This window comes from Stigmatopora argus, chromosome 21 (genome assembly GCF_051989625.1).
Source record: "Stigmatopora argus isolate UIUO_Sarg chromosome 21, RoL_Sarg_1.0, whole genome shotgun sequence".
Lineage (NCBI taxonomy): Eukaryota > Metazoa > Chordata > Actinopteri > Syngnathiformes > Syngnathidae > Stigmatopora > Stigmatopora argus.
In genome coordinates, this window is record NC_135407.1 from 1,087,457 (window position 1) to 1,104,635 (window position 17,179).

The 17,179-nt window shown below is 39.4% G+C and overlaps 3 protein-coding genes across 6 annotated transcripts; all 3 read left to right on the top strand.

Annotated features, from left to right (window-relative positions):
• The first annotated feature begins 545 nt into the window (after window positions 1-545).
• On the top strand, window positions 546-2,143 carry cd164l2 (CD164 sialomucin-like 2). Its single transcript, XM_077591286.1, has 5 exons — window positions 546-624; window positions 722-808; window positions 1,126-1,218; window positions 1,863-1,898; window positions 1,986-2,143. The coding sequence occupies exons 1-5, from the start codon at window positions 546-548 to the stop codon at window positions 2,141-2,143; spliced, it is 453 nt and encodes a 150-aa protein (XP_077447412.1).
• Window positions 2,144-3,059: 916 nt separating this feature from the next.
• sytl1 (synaptotagmin-like 1) lies at window positions 3,060-13,927 on the top strand. 2 transcript variants are annotated; one of them, XM_077590522.1, is made up of 14 exons: window positions 3,060-4,169; window positions 4,265-4,608; window positions 5,787-5,926; window positions 6,534-6,685; window positions 7,352-7,481; window positions 7,590-7,647; window positions 9,193-9,300; window positions 9,384-9,553; window positions 10,332-10,434; window positions 10,600-10,761; window positions 11,045-11,123; window positions 11,208-11,304; window positions 12,863-13,068; window positions 13,614-13,927. In XM_077590522.1, the coding sequence occupies exons 3-14, from the start codon at window positions 5,790-5,792 to the stop codon at window positions 13,757-13,759; spliced, it is 1,548 nt and encodes a 515-aa protein (XP_077446648.1). In that variant the 5' UTR covers window positions 3,060-4,169; window positions 4,265-4,608; window positions 5,787-5,789; the 3' UTR covers window positions 13,760-13,927. The 2 variants fall into 2 exon arrangements, with proteins under 2 accessions (XP_077446648.1, XP_077446647.1); XM_077590521.1 differs by lacking the exon at window positions 13,614-13,927 and having other exon boundaries at window positions 7,599-7,647; window positions 12,863-13,417.
• LOC144067049 (calaxin-like) lies at window positions 13,614-17,019 on the top strand. 3 transcript variants are annotated; one of them, XM_077590527.1, is made up of 7 exons: window positions 13,614-13,762; window positions 15,220-15,351; window positions 16,001-16,153; window positions 16,224-16,328; window positions 16,410-16,558; window positions 16,621-16,725; window positions 16,802-17,019. In XM_077590527.1, exons 2-7 carry the CDS (start codon window positions 15,294-15,296, stop codon window positions 16,853-16,855), a joined length of 624 nt encoding a protein of 207 aa, XP_077446653.1. In that variant the 5' UTR covers window positions 13,614-13,762; window positions 15,220-15,293; the 3' UTR covers window positions 16,856-17,019. The 3 variants fall into 3 exon arrangements, with proteins under 3 accessions (XP_077446653.1, XP_077446652.1, XP_077446651.1); XM_077590526.1 differs by lacking the exon at window positions 13,614-13,762 and adding an exon at window positions 14,869-15,144; XM_077590525.1 differs by lacking the exon at window positions 13,614-13,762 and having other exon boundaries at window positions 15,151-15,351.
• The last annotated feature ends 160 nt before the right edge of the window (window positions 17,020-17,179 follow it).

Consider the following 17,179-nt stretch of genomic DNA (forward strand, 5'->3'; position numbering starts at 1 on the left):
ACAGTGTCATTGAACCTCATTAACACCCCCTAAGGGATCCTCATTGATTCTCCAAACCTGAAGTGTTCTTGTCATTGATTTTACTGTCACCATCATCTTTTTCATATTGACCAGAGCTGTTTTCATTCACAGATTCTTTCCAGTCACTGGCTTCACATCCATTTATGTTGAGTCCATTTTCAGCACCATCCAAATTCAACTCGACTGATTCAGAGCATCAAAAATATTTGTCTTTTTTGCCCAAAGCCATTTAATTTTAACCTTGAGAATCTGTCCAAAAGTCTTTGTTTTGAAAACAGTCCACATGTACCGACAATGTGTTTTGGTGTGTTTCAGGTGATCTGAGGTGGGTCTTTATGGTTGCCTGGTGACCAAGTTTGGATCACATTACACCCACACACACCCACACACACACACACACACCATCTCTCATCTTGCATTCATTGTCTCACCTCTCTTCAGCATTCAGCCTCCTGGACTATTTTTTGACTATTTATCATTTTAAAATTTGATTTATTATTCTTGCCAGCAAAATTTCATCAGGGATGCAGACTCTCTCAGTGAAAATCTTGGTCTGCACGGCGCTACTACTGGCGGCAGCGTCCTATGTACACTCGCAAGCAGGTAACAGTTGCTATTGTGATACTGTATGCTTTATTATATTGAAGGTCTGTCAATCAAAAGTATGACTTACTTAATGGACGCTTATGATTTCTTCCAGATTGCACTCAAGCTCAGTCATGTGACTTGTGCGTTGGCGAATCCATTCTCAACTTGACCGGCTGTGTCTGGAGGCTGTGTCCCGATGGTAAAATCGCCAAAACAACATTACAAATACACGCAAACAAAAAGAATACACACAGATACACACATTTTCACACCGACGTAATGCAGAAAAAGTGGCGTTAAAACAATTGTCATACATCACACTTCTTTGTAATGGTGGGAGTTTTCCGAAATGTGCGAAAAAGGCTACAAAAACATACATTTACAGTAATTCTAGCATGCGAGCTGCTGAAATATGAGCTGCTGTTTGTCACATGTGAATTATTCAACATTCCACAACACACACAAACAAACAAGCACACACACACACATGCATGGAAGTCATTGTTTGGTTCTCAGGTAACGACACGGGCATGTGCGTGACGGACGAGGGCAATGTTGCCGACAGTTCCCGGAACTGCAGCTGGACCCGAGTGTCGGAGCTATGCACAGGTATGGCGCCACCGCTAGGTGGAGCTCCTTTTTACGCCTAATGTTTTTTATTACGTCTTATAATGGGGAAAAATGTAAATGTCACTAGGTCAGGTTGCCCGCCCCTTTTTGTTTTGTCATAAACCCTTTCATAATTATGATTTTTTTCTAAATTACGTTCACATAGGAGAGGGCTCTCAAATGTTGGATGCAGGAGCCAATTGCGGGTAGCTGGACAACATATATTAGCCTTTGTTTGATATTCAATTGTAGAGTTATAACGTGTTGCGCACACAAAAGTAATAATATTTTTTTCAAAAGCCGGGAGCAGGAGAATTAGCTAGCTAGTGAATGCAAAATAGCGGACTAGCAATGAGTCATTCTTCTTGAGTTTTTTTTAAAATTTTATCTCTGTTGTCTTATTACTACTGTTGGTAACCCATTGACCGCCACTGACGTCCAATCCATAAAAGTCCGGGAAACCTTATCGTTCCAGTTCAAATAGATTCATCTATCACTTTCATCGTCAATGGCGGTGAAAGATTTAACACAGCTATTGTACTCGTTCAAATAGAGAATTTAACCACGTCTGCATTGTGCTTAGCACACACACACACACACACACACACTCGCTAACCCTTTGTGTGTCTCTTGTGTGCGCACAGTGGTGGAGACTGTTGCCGAAGGAGGCAGTGACTCAGGTAAATGAAAGCGGCCGGCGTCATTCCCTCCGCTTGCGTCAAGACCCCCCTCATTTGCATAACTGCTGAGCGTCTACTATATCGCAGGTGAGGACGGCAAAGCACGACCGCAGCTGGCTCCGGCCAGGTTCAACTTGTCCAGCTTCATCGGCGGCGTGCTGCTGGTGGTGTGCCTGCAGGCGGTCGGCGTGCTCGCCATGCGTTTCCTCAAGTCCAATGAGCAGAGCACCTACGATCCCATGTAAGATATCACACGTCCACAACATGCATGGCTTGAAATGAGTAAGAAGATGAATCATTCAGTCATTCCAGTGACTATCATTCGTTGGGTATGCATACACGTACGTACATAGGTCTATTTGTCAGTGTTAGATAACTCAAGAACGAGTAAAGGGATTATTATCAAACTTGCAGGATGCTCATTTTCTGTGTTAGAAATGTCAGAAAGGGAATTTGGTCCTAACTTATTAACGGACACAAAATTTCCCGGATAGATGATAGGCTAGGATAAGAAGAGAAAGTCAAAGGTCAAGGTCATAGAGGTCAAATGGTTGGTGCTTTGAATGAAATTGAAAGTACTCTATTGTTGAGACTGCATTCGTTGTAGTTATTGACTTTATCTAATATGACAGTTAAGAGAAATTGAAATATCAATACTTATTTTTTAAATATTCCCATTGTAATAACCGCAGTCAACCAATTTGTATTTAGTGAGGGTGACCAGTTATTACCAAAAATAAGATATACATCTATTAAAATGTTTTTCATTCACATTTGTGAATACAGCAAAATATGCAATTTCATGCACTTATATTTTATTAGCTTGCCCTATTATTTTAAAATTTTCCATTACAATCCAATTTTAATATTTTCATGAGAAAACAATGCAAATAAATATAATGGAAATGACAATGTAAGAAATACATTGAAAAAAATTAGACAATGTTGGACAGCTTCCATTTTTCTTCGTGTTTCTATGAAAGATTGTTTTTTAGTGGACCAAAATGTGGCATTAAAATATCCCGCAATGCTTAGGAAATATTAGAATAGCAGCTGGCAACTTTTTTTTCAACAAAACTTGATCACACGTTGAATTGTGTCCCATAAATGATGGCTTCCTTGTGTGTGTGCAGAGAGCAGCCTCAGTGACGTGAACGGCAAAGGACAAGGAAAGGAGGAATGACTCATGTGTGACGACAAGACGTTGCGCTTTTACGATTGGTCGCTGTGACCCCCTGTCCCTCATTCTAGTAGCACCAAAACAAAACACTTGTGTGTATTTGTGTGTCGAATTTGTGTTCAGTGTATTTTCATGTCCATTGACTCGGCAGTCTTCTACGTGTGCGAGCATGCTAATGCTACATATTGGATTATTTTTGTTTATTTGGCAGCGTAGGAACATACATTTATTTTTCATCGCAAGACAGTTTATCCATAATATACGATATCATCATTGAGGCCTATGCGTTACAAAATAGCAGCATTCTCTTTGGAGAAGACATCTTATTCGTCGACAGTATTTTTATTTAGCCTATGAACTTCCCAAGTTCTGTTTTGCGATGCAGAACATTTCTGGCTTTGAATTTGCTAGCATAATTTGGATCAACCTAAATAAATGCTAATTACAAACGTAAAAATGTACAAAGTTAGAAAAACACCATGGAAGAGGTGCATATAAAAGAAATAGCAAATATTTATAAAACATGACACTGATGTGATGGGATAGTTTTTTTTTAGATATACATATATATTATAAAAAACTGTCTATACAATGTTTTTGAAAAAATACTAATCCTATCTTTGTTTTTCCAGATGGAGTAACTTGTACCAATAACTTTGTGGTGGAAAGGAAGTTTAATTCTGATACAAAATAAAACTTCCTGTTTCTTTTCAAAATAAAGTGCTGTCAACAAACACAGCAAAGTCTGTTCATACTTTCCATTTTCATGAACAGCTTGTAATGCAGAAAAAAAAGACAAACCCGTGATAATTTCAATTTTTATTACTTGTTTAATGATCAAACAAATGTTGCAATTACCCATCATTTATTCACAAGTGCCTGACAAAGTTGTTATGGTGGGTCGTACATACCACATGCATGTATCTGTTAAAGTCTCACAATTTATCCCCCGATTCAGGGTGTCCCCTGCCTCTGGCCTGAAGTCAGCTGGGATAGGCTCCAGCACCCCCCGCGACCCTTGTGAGGATAAGCAGTTCCAAAAATGAATGAATTAATGATTGCCACAGACATTCATACCCCAAAAGCAAAAGGTAGATTGAACTAAGACGTTAGTCGTGATGCATAATTCAGCATTGTTACATGTTAAATTCCAGTTTACTGTTTTATTTTTGAATTTCTTGCCCAGGTTGGAAAAGAACCCCCAAATGAGGCCTCCATCGCCTCGCTGCCTGGACCAATCCCAAAAAGGCTTGAATGGGCCTACACAGAACCACAGTGACGCTGGATCCTGTCCAAATTTGTTGACAAAAGAAGAGCAACAATGTTGTTGTTATTCGTATGGACACTTTATTCATGCGTTTGAGTTCACACGCACACACACACAGTAACGCCCCGCCCACAGAGTGTAGGGCGTGGTCACCAAGACCACAACGTGCACACACACAATACAGAAAGGGTACACGACAAGCTGAGCACAAGTTTGCTACAAACTTTTCACACATGGACCCCACTGAGACTGTCCGTTAAAAGGTAAAGTAACGCCATTTTTTGAGTTTTGTTGTTCTACTTTGCAAACGCGTTTTCTTTCACGGCAACAGGTGTTTTGTCTCCCGCGTGTGCTGATTATCAAGACGGTAAACACGACAACAATTTTATGCGTGTAAAGGCGAACAAAGAAATGAACATGTTGATAAAAGAGACGTAAACAAGGTGAAAAATGCCCAGGAAATGCCGTTTGTAATTTTTTATTTAGATTTTATTATGCGTCGCCGCAGGTCGATTTAAGTTCCGGTTAGACCTACTGGGTCGCTTTCACTGCGCATGCGTCAATTACATCCTCAACAGCCTGCAGGCAACTCACACAAATGCTATACGTGCAGTTTTAAAAGTGAATGTTAGCAGGAAGTACACAACAAAAAAAGACCCAACTACACTGAAAAGCATGTGAATGAAGCAATGAGGAAATAATGGGAAGATTTGCTGTGTCACAGTTGTCAATGAATAATGAATGAACTCATAATTGGTCGTGGTCATTTAAGTCTATTAGAGCTAACACCACCATGTTACTTTCTGCTTGGAAATGACTATCAGAGTACAAGTAAACCAAGGAGGAAAACTTAGTTGATACTATATTAACATGGATTTGCACTTTACGGAATTCACTTGTAAATTATTTGTGCAAATGACTCACAAAAGGTGAGTATTGAGCCTTTAGGGCAGGGGTCGGCAACCTTTTTGATGGAAAGAGCCATAAACAATTCATATTTTTTAAATGTTAATGATTGAGAGCCATGCTCCAAATTTAAAAGTCAACATACATGAAAATGTGTGCCTTTTTTAGTCACTTCGCCACTTTTAAAGTACAAAAAGTCTCTGAATTATTTTGACAACATTGTTACATTGTTGCTAATCAATGAGTATCAATAAGAAAATCCATGCAAAGGAGTGTAATGAAAAAAAAAAGATTATAAGGCGCTGGGGTAGTGTCAATGCCATAATACTAACGTAACGCTCCTATTCTTGCGCTTTCTCACCAGCATTTTCTATAGTTTACCTCACAGGTTAGTGGAGCGCCATATGCACCCATCAAAAGAGCCATATGTGGCTCCCGAGCCATAGGTTCCCTACCCCTGCTTTAGGGCCATCCATCCTACTTTATGCCAAAAATAGAATTTGTGCAATTCATGATATTTTTTTTCCGGATACAGGCAATGGAGGCAGGTGTGGAGGCCGAGGGTGGCGTGGGGGCGCTTGACCTAAGCTACCTGACGGAAGAGGAACAGGCGAACATCTTGCAGGTGCTGCTGCGAGACATGGAACTGCGACGACATGACGAAGGCCGCGTAAGGTCAGATGTGATACACAACATTGTTACGTACACCCTGCACTGCCGTGCATTCGGCTACACAAGCATATTAACTTCCTGACGATATTGACCCTAATAATGTGCTTTTGATTCATACAGCATCTCAGAAATACCACCTGCGATGATTTTTCTTAAGATTTTCTCTTCAAAGTAACACATTTGTACTCCCTATTCAAAACTAAAAATGAATATGGAGGTGTAATTTGTGAATATACGCGAGGAATTGTAAAATTCAATCATTTCAGGGTACGGCTTATATGCGAGTAAATCCGGTAGATGAATGAGACCTTTTGCTTCAGGGACCATTTAATTTCAGGAAGTTCTTTTTTGTCTGAGAGATTCAGGAAATTATAAAAAAATGTCCCTTTCCACTACCTCTAAATACGATATTAAATTCTCATCCTGAAATTGTTCAACATTTGAGTCTCGTTCAAGCGAGGTAAACGATCGAGGACGAAAAAACAGGACACACCTAAATGCTTTGGCTTCTTAATGACGTGCACAATGTCATTTAAATAATTGCCTGATTATCTTCAAGGATAACCAAACAAGAAGTTTGCCTTCATGTGTGTGTTTGCTGTGTCAACAGGATGCTAGAAGAGTCCAGAGTCGACCCGGCACAGCTGCACTCGCAGTCTGGGGCGTGGTTCTGCGAGGCGTCCAGCAGGCGGCACCGAAACAGAATATCCGGCACGGAGCTGGTGCGCGCCACCATACGCAGGCGCCCCCCAAAGTCCAACGGTCAGTTTGTGCTATGCCGATACAGTGGTACCTCTACTTACGAAATGAATTGGCTCCAGAACTTGTTTTATAAATTTGATTTTTCGTAAGTGGAGCAGCATTTTACAGTGAATTAACATAGTACGTTCCTTAATTTTTAATACTGGCCAATATTAACCTTTTAGTGAAAAGGCGGACTTGGCTCAAAGCATGACAACATTACCAATCGACAATGATGTTTCATTTGCTAGCAGTGACCGATACGGTCTGGATTAGAACTGAAATGGGGAAGACGATCGGTTTAAAAAAATAAAAAAAATCTTGTACAAATGTTGTTATATGGCGTACACAATATGAAATTATCAAAAGCCGTATAAAATAAGGGGAAAAACGTACAAGTTGAAAGGTATGGGATACACTTGCCAGTTAGCCGCAGGGCACCCAGAGAGACAGACGACCAGTCACACTCACAATCATACTCGCCGGAATCGAGCCTGTGGCTGCCTGCACCGAAGCCAGGCGGGTGAACCACTACACCGTCAGGCCGCTTATATTGTAACAATAACTGTTATTTGACAGTGTTTCGTAAGTTGAAGCATTCGTAAGTAGAGGTACCACTGAATTCTGTTTTTTCTAAGTTTCTTACAAAAAACGGAGGATATTTAACTTTTTTTTGCGTCTCCATAGTAACCGTGGCATCAGTGGTCAAGATGCACAACGGCGAAAGCGCGGAGGAGGAAACGTCAAGCAGCTCTTCTTTGCAAGTGGCGGCGGAGGAGATGCCATTGATTGAGTCGGCGGCAGAGGACAGCCCACAGTTAGTATCAAAACAATTGAGAAAGTTATCATTAGCATTTTTATGCTACCAGCAAGAAAAGTTTAGTTCCATGTTAAAGTTTCATGAGATTTTGTCAATCTTTTGGATGATTTTCAGTCAACCATCCGGATGTGGTTCCACATCCAATAGGAGAAGTGCAACATTGGTATGTAATGGAAACCTGGCTTTGACATTTACCATAATTTTTGTACTATAAGCCGCTACTTTTTTCTCCATGCTTTGAACCTAGCGGTTTGTGTGTGAATAATACTTTTCTGTACCGATTTGGTGAGTGCGTCTTATAGTCTCAAAATTACAGTAATCATGTATATTTTCCCAAATGCTGTTACATTATTACATTCTTTTTAAACTGCGTTTCAATAGGTGTACTCATATATCCTATTTTTGCTCTCAAGTTAAAGAAAACAAAAACAAAACAAAAAAACAGGTAAGTTGCTGGAAAAAATAGTTATGGTTTGCTTTAGAAGGGGATTATGTTTGTCCACCCATATAAAAAATATGTTTTACTCGGACTTTAGAACCCAACCTAAAATTTTCGGGTCACAAGAAGAAAATGTATGTAAATTGGCACACAAATTAAATATTAAAATATCCACTCACTTTTTTCTATATTATTTAAATACGCATTAGATTCACAGCCCCACATTATCACCGACAGCTCAGCTTATGTTTGGAGCAGACGTTTGTTAGCGACAATAAAAACAAGGAAGAAGAATAATTTGAAATAAATGAATGAATAAATCAGCAAAATTATTTGTCACACATGTGGCAGGAGATAAAAACTGGCCAATTTAGACTGCAGACTGAGGGGGATGAGCCAAAAGTCCACCCACCACCAATGTTGAAATGATCAACACAGGCCTAGAATGCCCTCTTGTGGTTTAGTGTAAAAATAAAATATGAAATGATGTTATGTGTGAATATTTTCACACAAGTCACACCCCCAGCCAAACTATTACAAAAAATGGTGCCCTATAGTCCGGAAAATACGGCAATCACAAATAATTTTGCAATAGCCCTGATTCAACAAAATTAGTGACTAAAAATTTATATGTATGTATATGTATGTATATGTCTGTATATGTCTGTATATGTCTGTATATGTATGTATGTATATGTATGTATGTGTATGTATGTGTATGTATATGTATGTGAATGTATGTGTATGCATGTGTATGCATATGTGTGTATGTATATGTATGTGTGTGTATGTATATGTATGTGTGTGTATGTATGTATGTATGTGTATGTATGTGTGCATGTATGTGCATGTATGTGTATGTATGTATGTATATATGTGTGTGTATGTATGTGTACGTATGTGTGTATGTATGTGTACGCATGTGTACGTGCGTGTGTGTGTATGTATGTATGTGTGTGTATGTGTGTGTGTGTGTGTGTATATATATGTATATATATATTTATTAATTTATTAACTTATTTATTACCCATTTATTTATGTCTAAAATGTCTTTTCCTGTGTCAGTATTCTCACCCTCTTGCTACTGTGACAATGACATTTCCCGAATACGGGATGAATAAAGTAATCTAATCTAAAAAATGGTAGCATCATCTCAATTTTTAAAATGATTACAACTTGAAATTTTTCCTTTTTTCCTTTGTGGGCCACAAAAAAAAGGTGACACCAGCGCTCTAGAATGACTCAATCTTTGTTTTTTGTGTCATTTAGGAAGCCCATCCACATCACAAGAGGGATTCTATGTCTCTTGGCAGTATTCTAGCAGAGCAGGAACCCTCATCTTTGAAAAAAAACACCAATTCCTACTCCAGCTATTCGGTATATATTCACATTCTTAATGGATTTATCGATGAGTCAGCACAGAGTGACGCAAGTTTCTCTATGGTGTGTGCTGTGCGTAGCTAAGCGGCGGCATGATGAGTCTGTTCAACTCGGGAGTGTTTGGCGTGGTGGAGGTGCGTGGCCGCGTCCAGTTCTCCCTGGCCTACGACGGCCACAAGGGAGAGCTATGTGTCAAAGTGCACCGCTGTGAGGATATCTCGGCGGCGACTGACGAGAACCGTTCTGACCCGTGAGTGTCGGTCGGCGTGCGGTAAAAGCTTTGTTTTTATTCATTTGCTTCTCGTCCAATCAGAATCCAACCTCTGTCTATATGTCAGGGGTGTCAAACACAGTTTAATTCGCAGGCCACGTTCATGCCAACTACTAGATTTCATGTATTTTTGGCCATAATAAGGTAACTGAATGGCCGCCGTTGATGGCGCTAGACGTCACATCCACTTTGGAGGAATGTTTGTACATTTGGTTCTAGTAGTCAAAATTGATTGGACACCTAGCCCCGTCAATGTCACCGAAAGATGACCATCCATCCACAGCCGGTTTACGTTTTAAGTTAAGTTAATTGGACCTTTATCGTTGGCAATGGCAGGCAGTGAATTCATTTTGCAATGTTTGTACTTTCTGTACATTTGAGATCATTTCCTATTGATTTTGGGGGAATTTTCGGGCTGCTTCCTGTGTGTTGGTTGCTTTCTAATGTGTTTTGGCCTTTTAGAGGGGATTTTCTGTTGGTTTTGGAGCATTTTAAGGTTCTCCGTTAACTCATTGGCTGCCATTGACGGCGCTGTTTTGACTGCAGCGGGCGGAAGAACGAATATGACTGCGGATAAGAAATTCAACAAAGTGCAATAGTGCACGCACTTTTTAAGTTTATTAATTAAGATGCTTTTTGCTGGGAAGTTCATGAGAAAGTTGTTGCCTTCCACTGAGGACTTTCATTTGTTGCTCGGCCATGTTTTTATCTCCAAATCTCTCACTATCAAGCTAGGTCTCATGTTGCTGCTTTTCAGATACGTTAAATGTTACCTGCTCCCCGATATGACCAGTCGTAGCAAAAGGAAAACGGCAGTGAAGAAGCGGACGCAGAACCCTGTTTACGACCAAACGCTGAAAGTAAGACGGGTGTACAAAAAGAATTCCAAAAGCTTGATTGCATTCATTAAAAAAAGTCTGTTTTGAATGTGAATGAAGCGTACCTAATATTATGGCCGTTATGTATCCGTGCAGTATGCCAAATGCAATTTGCTAATAGTATCAATGTTTTCTGTCGCTGGCCAGTACAAGGTGCGCAAAAACGAGTTGAAAAGCCGCACCCTGAACCTGTCGGTGTGGCACGCCGAGCCCCTGGCCAGGAACGTGTTTCTGGGCGAGGTGGAGGTCCCGCTGGGCCTGTGGGACTGGAATTGCATGCAGCCGTTCTGGCAAGACCTCCAGCCACGGGTGGGTGACACACAAACACACACACTGGATGATGCTTGATTAGGAGAACCGTTAATACTTATTGGACTCTTTTATTGGAGAATCTTCAAACTTTACTCCCCAAAAAAATATTACAAACCAATCTGATTTGATGTAGTTATCTGCATGGATTCCTAATAAAGTGTCCTATTACATCATTTTTTTGTGCCTCGCTAGAGAAGACACATCTCCGCCCTCCGCTTGAGAATACGGAGACACACTTTGAATTTCAACTAAGCTTCTTTATGTAATCTTTCCGCGGCAGTTCTTCTTGGGAGCAGAAAGCGCTACCACTCGGGGGACTCTCTCATTCTCCATCAAATTCATCCCAGAAGGATTTGAGGGTCAGCAAAGCCAATATATAAGCTTTTATACCTGAATACAGCCCACAATGACGAATAACATCCCATTGTGATGTGCTTCTCAAGGTGGTCTGCCGCTCACGGGGGAGCTTCACATTTGGCTTCAGGAGGCTCAGGGCCTGATGTCGAAAAAAGGGGGTGCCATTGACTCGTTTGTCAGAAGGTTTGTCTCTATTTCCATTGGGTCATTTTTTTTTCGTGCTTGTCATAAGAAATGGTCAACTGGTTTTAGAACTGGAGGGAATTTTAAATGCAACCCTCCAATAATCCACTTAGGTTTTCAGAAATAAAATGTAAAAATATACTAATTATGCTTGAACTTTTTAAATCATTTTAGATGAAAGTAGCGAAACACTTACGCTTGAATTGACATCATTTTTGCAAAAGAATGGGTCATACAAATTTAACTTTCTCATTTTTTTTAAAAAAGTAGTTGGACTTAATGCGTCTTTTGCATATGATCAAAATAAGACATTTCTACATTTTTTCCAAAATTATTGTGGGAATGATTTTGAAAGCCAAGTTCCCCAAATCTAATATTCAGGTTTTAGTTCAATTCAGTGCACACGTTGGGAACAATTTATACCGTTTTAAATCTTACAAAAATTCACACATCAATTTGAATATTTTTAGTTTTTATTTGATTTTTTTATGATTGCAAATACATTTAGTTCCAATGAAACATTTTCAAAATGCTGCTTATGCCTATAATTTTTGTCCCATAGACATTAGCTACACAAATAGAAAATCACAGCCAAAATTTGACAAAAACATCCCCATAGTATATTTTCTCTGTTCCCATTCAACTACCAAAAACATGTCTATTCACTCCTGTTAATTTCCAACTCCGATCTGTACAAAAACTCATTTGGTTGTCATTATTTTTTTACGTAATCCGCTGTAGTGACCAGGGAATATCCCTAAATCATCAGAACATGAACCAAATGGCCATCTTTCAGTGCCATTGATGGCACAAAACGTCCATCCAGTTTGACTGAGGGGTGCGAAAGAACAGTGGCAGCCAGTAAGTTAACAGGAAAGTGACCCCAAAATTAAGAAGTAACCAAAAATCTAGTGCTTGTGATTTAGAGATCAAATCATCCCTACGCAATTTTTTTCTAGCTTTCCTAACCTTGTCATATGTAAGTTTTTCCTCTTAATTAGCAACAACAGCTATCTAAACAGGTAGCTTCCCTTCCTGAAAACAACCCAACATTAATATGAACCTGCAACTCTGTTACTGTGCATTTGGCAAATAAAGTAATCCCTCAAATATCGCAGTTAATGTAGAACAGACATGGTCGCGATAATCGAAAACCCACAAAGTAGGGTAACCCCTATTCTAACTTTTTTTTCAGTAGTCGCAAGAGTGGCTTCCGTTTACGAGTTTCACTGTGGATTTTCATTTTTATGAACTTTAAAAAATGTATTTTGTATAATTAATAGTGGAAAAATATCGCTAAATAGTGAATTTGCGATAATCGAGGGATTACTGTATTGCAACGATCAATTAAATCTGATAGGCATTTTACTATCCATCTGTAAATTAAGATGACACATTGACAGTTTATCTTTTGCGCATCAATGTTGACTATGCAGCATAAAAGCTGATCCGCAAAGGCTTATTTTCCCAGAATTTTGAAGCCAAAATGTCCTCCAAATCTGAAATGAGCCTTACCTGTGATCAAAATTCACCGTCTTTTCGTCCCTTCTACCAAAAGTTACATCCTGCCAGATGCCGGCTGCCAAAGCGGGCAGAAGACGCAGATGGTAAAGCGCTCCGTCAGCCCGTCGTACAACCACACCATGGTCTACGATGGTTTCCAGAGCAGCGACCTGGAGGAGGCCTGCGCCGAGATGAGCGTGTGGCATCGCGAGGGCCTCAAGACGCATATGATCGGCGGGATTCGCCTCAGCTGCGGGACCGGTAAGACACACTACCCGGAAAGTAGGCCAAAACCTAAAAATATGGTGCACAGTCGATTGGTCGCCGGTCTTTTGGTTGCCCGGAAGGTTATTGATCATTCCCATTTAAATCGTTGCTCAAATTCCCTAAATACAAACTGCGAATTACTATTTAGTCATACTTGATGCTCTAGTAATTATTAGGCTAAAGAAAAGCTCCAAATTTCCCGGACTTTTATTGTTTTTTGTTGGAGAACTTGTTAAGACCCTGACGGACGTCGCTTCTTAAAGGGACAACGCATGTACATACAAACTCTTGTACACTCACACGTCGGCTCCGTGAAACTGCTCATGGCCATTGTTGGCTTTTATTCATGCGTAGACCGTGTTGTTTTACCTTTTTTTGTCGCCGGTCTTTTGGTCGCCCGTTGTCGCGGTCCGGGTGACCAAAAGACCGCGACCAAAAGACCGCGACCAAAAGACCGGCGACCAATGGACAGCGACCAAAAGACCAGCGACCAATCGACCGCACACGAAAAATATAACTGATGTCCCGTCCGCGAGTAGGTCACAGTTACGGCGAATCCGTCAGGTGGATGGACTCCACGGATGAAGAAATTTCCGTGTGGACTTCTATGATAAGTAACCCGAACCACTGGATAGAAGCCAGCTTGCCCATCAGGACAAACCTGACGCATCGCTCCTCCAATTGACGTGTATGTGGACTGAAAATACTTTTTATCTTTTTAATAATTCCTTCCAGAGTAGATATTGGACATGAATGAGGCGGCTAGACTTTGCCTGCATTTACTTGTGTTGTTTTTATTTAGCAGCTATGACCATGTGATCTCCTTTTTATGTGATTAAATGTTGAACCTGTTTTTCCTGCTTGCTTATTAAAGGTTGCTCTTTAAAATGCAAAATCATAAGCAAGTCAGATTTAAAATGCAACATTTTTTCTGGTACTGTCAATTTTGATAAATTGTGACCAATTCTATTATGATTTACTTTGGCTAATCCCGGTCGAAGTGTGTCAACCTAGATGTAAAATAGACGATGAGATCTGGTTTAAAATGGCCTAGCTTTGCCAAAATATCCATTCAACTCAATGCAGGCAAACAATGCAAAATGCAATAGGCAGGTTGACAGATACTGAGATCATAAGGCTATTTTTATGCAGTCTTTATCCTCTGTGAAGAAAAGATAACCTTATTTTGGTGACTGGTATTGCCCCCAAGTGGCAACATAAAACATTGTAGTGACAGATTATATCATATCAAGTGAGAGTGAAATTGCTTAATACTTTACAAGGCACTTAAAAAAATCAACTTTTTAAGGCCATAGCCAAAGTTTTTTTTTTTACATTTTTGTTTTGTTTTTGTTTTTTTAAAACCTTTCATGGCACGTCAACACTAAACGCCCCATTTTGACGTGGAAGTCTACTGTTGTTAATTGTTTTCAATATGAATATTTTACTTAAAACATACTTTGACCTGTGACAAGCTAAGCTAATGATAACCTTTGAACAGTTTTCCCTGAACGAGTTAATGTATACTTTATTGATCTATTTATGACAAAATATTACATTAAAATATTCACATTTTAAAAATACCTTAACAGCTTTATATATATATATATATATATATATATATATATATATATATATATATATATATTTCAAATACCAAAACAAGAATTGTGAACATATAAACTTTTTAAAAAAGTTTTAAATCGCGCATAATTAGCAGCAACGCATTACATGTGTGTTCTGACGTCATCAAAGCCCTGGAATAGAGGACGAGAGCGGAACGCGACGACTTTTCAGTAAAACTTTACATTGTAATTCACGCAGGGCACCCCTCAAATTGCTGTCGTTAAATAAAACACACATTTTAAAACAAAATATTCATTTCATACTCTCCCCGACCACTGAAAAGAGAGAAAAGAGTTGAAGCGTGTGCTCGTTGGGGAGCTTCCCCCAACTCTCCCCTCCCTCCCCGGCCTCCCCCCCTCATTACCCCGGCAACGAAGCCTCTGGTTGCCCATTGGATAGTTAGATATGCCACCGCGGTAGTAAGATATGACGTTGTCCAGCCAGGTGAACTAAGACATTCCATCCAAGAACAATAAAAGTTGTATGGTCGTGTTCATTTACGTTGTGTCTCCCCGCTAGGTGCTTTCTAAAGTGACTCCAAGTCAACTTCCGATTCCAAGTCGTCCTTTTTGAGGTTCAACGGAGGGATAAACATGTCCAAGAGGCTTATCCAAAACCTCGCCAAGATCATCACGAAACAAGTGGACCACTGTGAGTAGCAGATGTGCTAAAATGCTAATGTGGCTAACCCTGTTCAGGAGGAACAAAAGTGCACATATTGACGGAATTATTCATGAAACCAAGAAAAAAACGCGTTTGGGTATATTTCACCTATATTTAATAACAAAATTAACAGTCTATTAGATTAACTTAAACCTTAATGGGGAAAAAACAATACACAGCTAAAGTTTGACATAAAGTTCCCCATGTCTAAAGTAATTGGAAATAACCTGATATTTTCCCAAATTTATTAGAATGTGCAGTGAAATTAACAGTATGTGAACTAAAAATTCATCACATTTCCTAAAATAAGTGACCCTTAATTAGCTCAGTGCCAGCCACTGACAACGATAGACATTCACGATATAACATATATATAAACAATACTTAATCCCTTTAAAAAAAAAAAAGGAAGGTACATTTTTGATAAGTGCATTCTGCTATTTTGAATTCGATATTGGAACAAATGATGATGAAAATGAAGGGATTGTTGTACATTTTTAATAAGTTTACATTTTTCTACACAATTCAATCGGTTAGCATTAGCATTGTTTTTTTTCCCCAATTCTAGTTTTCCTCATCTTGTTATATTCCGTTATTTAATAACCTTGATCATGTGTACCCTCTTTTGTCTTTCCAGTCAGTCAAACAGAGATTGAATGCCTTCTTCGTGAATTTTACTCTATAATCGGACAGACGACGAACACTGGGAAGAACACCTTGGACGAGAGGAAGTTCCGAGGCATATTGACAAACGAGTTTGGGCTCACCAACAACACCATCATGGAAAGAGGTAAATCACCTTTGACAGATGGAGGCCATCCTCGTTTGGATCGGAGCGTGACGCATGATCTCATTTGCAGTCTTCAAGACGTTCGACAAGGACAACGATGGCTTCGTCAACCCTAAAGAGTGGGTGGAGGGCCTCTGCGTGTTTCTCCGTGGCACTTTGGATGAAAGAATCAAATGTAAAAAAAAAAAAAAAAAGAAGATAAAAACGGATAGGGATGTTCCACTTTTCTTGCTAAGCCGTCTTCTCCCTCTCCTAGATTGCTTTCGTGTATACGACCTCAGCGGGGATGACTACATCTCGAGGGAGGAGATGCTACTCATGGTGAGGAACTGCCTAAGGCTTCACGGTGAGGAGGATCCTTACGACGGCATCAAAGACCTGGTGGAGATCACGCTCAAGAGGATGGTGAGATGTTTGGCACACCGTCTCTTTATTAATACCATAAACAACACTGTTCCTGTTTACAGGACCACGACAATGATGACAAACTGTCTTTTGATGACTATGCAAAGTCAGTGAAAGACCTCGACATAGTCCTTGAGGCTTTTGGGACATGTCTACCCAATGCCACAGTAAGAAGCTTACAAGTAAATGTATGGACAACACACTAGGTGAAAAAGTTATTGATTTTAGACCTCTTTTTTGCAGAAGATTGAGATGTTCGAGCAGCGTGTGTTCAATGAAAAAAAGGAACGCAGATGAAGTCTACAAGCTAACAACTTAAAAGAAAAACCAAAAAAAACATTCAAATTAATGTTTTTTTTTTGTAAATAAGAGGCCTTTAATATTTTATTTATTTTACCAAAATATTTTTTTTTACATTTTTAATAAACACCCATGTTTGCTTTTGGCTGCAGTGAATCAAACTTCATTGAGTTTCTCTATTGGGAAAACAACATGGGGATTATTTTTTATTATTTAGATTTAAAAAATCTTTCATTTCAAGAAAATGCACACTTTAAATTAAAAAAAGTTCTATAAATAATCATATTTAGAGTTAAACAGATTATAGTACTACTGTCATTT

Bases quoted from the DNA above. Each gene is read 5' to 3' on its own strand.
- sytl1 (XM_077590521.1), top strand. From the start codon at position 5,790: ATGGAGGCAGGTGTGGAGGCCGAGGGTGGCGTGGGGGCGCTTGACCTA. The intron at 5,927-6,533 runs GTCAGATGTGAT...CTGTGTCAACAG, and splicing joins CATGACGAAGGCCGCGTAAG to GATGCTAGAAGAGTCCAGAG. The intron at 6,686-7,351 runs GTCAGTTTGTGC...GCGTCTCCATAG, and splicing joins GCGCCCCCCAAAGTCCAACG to TAACCGTGGCATCAGTGGTC.
- cd164l2 (XM_077591286.1), top strand. From the start codon at position 546: ATGCAGACTCTCTCAGTGAAAATCTTGGTCTGCACGGCGCTACTACTG. The intron at 625-721 runs GTAACAGTTGCT...GATTTCTTCCAG, and splicing joins CTATGTACACTCGCAAGCAG to ATTGCACTCAAGCTCAGTCA. The intron at 1,899-1,985 runs GTAAATGAAAGC...ACTATATCGCAG, and splicing joins CGAAGGAGGCAGTGACTCAG to GTGAGGACGGCAAAGCACGA.
- LOC144067049 (XM_077590527.1), top strand. From the start codon at position 15,294: ATGTCCAAGAGGCTTATCCAAAACCTCGCCAAGATCATCACGAAACAA. The intron at 15,352-16,000 runs GTGAGTAGCAGA...TTGTCTTTCCAG, and splicing joins CACGAAACAAGTGGACCACT to TCAGTCAAACAGAGATTGAA. The intron at 16,329-16,409 runs GTAAAAAAAAAA...TCCCTCTCCTAG, and splicing joins TTTGGATGAAAGAATCAAAT to ATTGCTTTCGTGTATACGAC.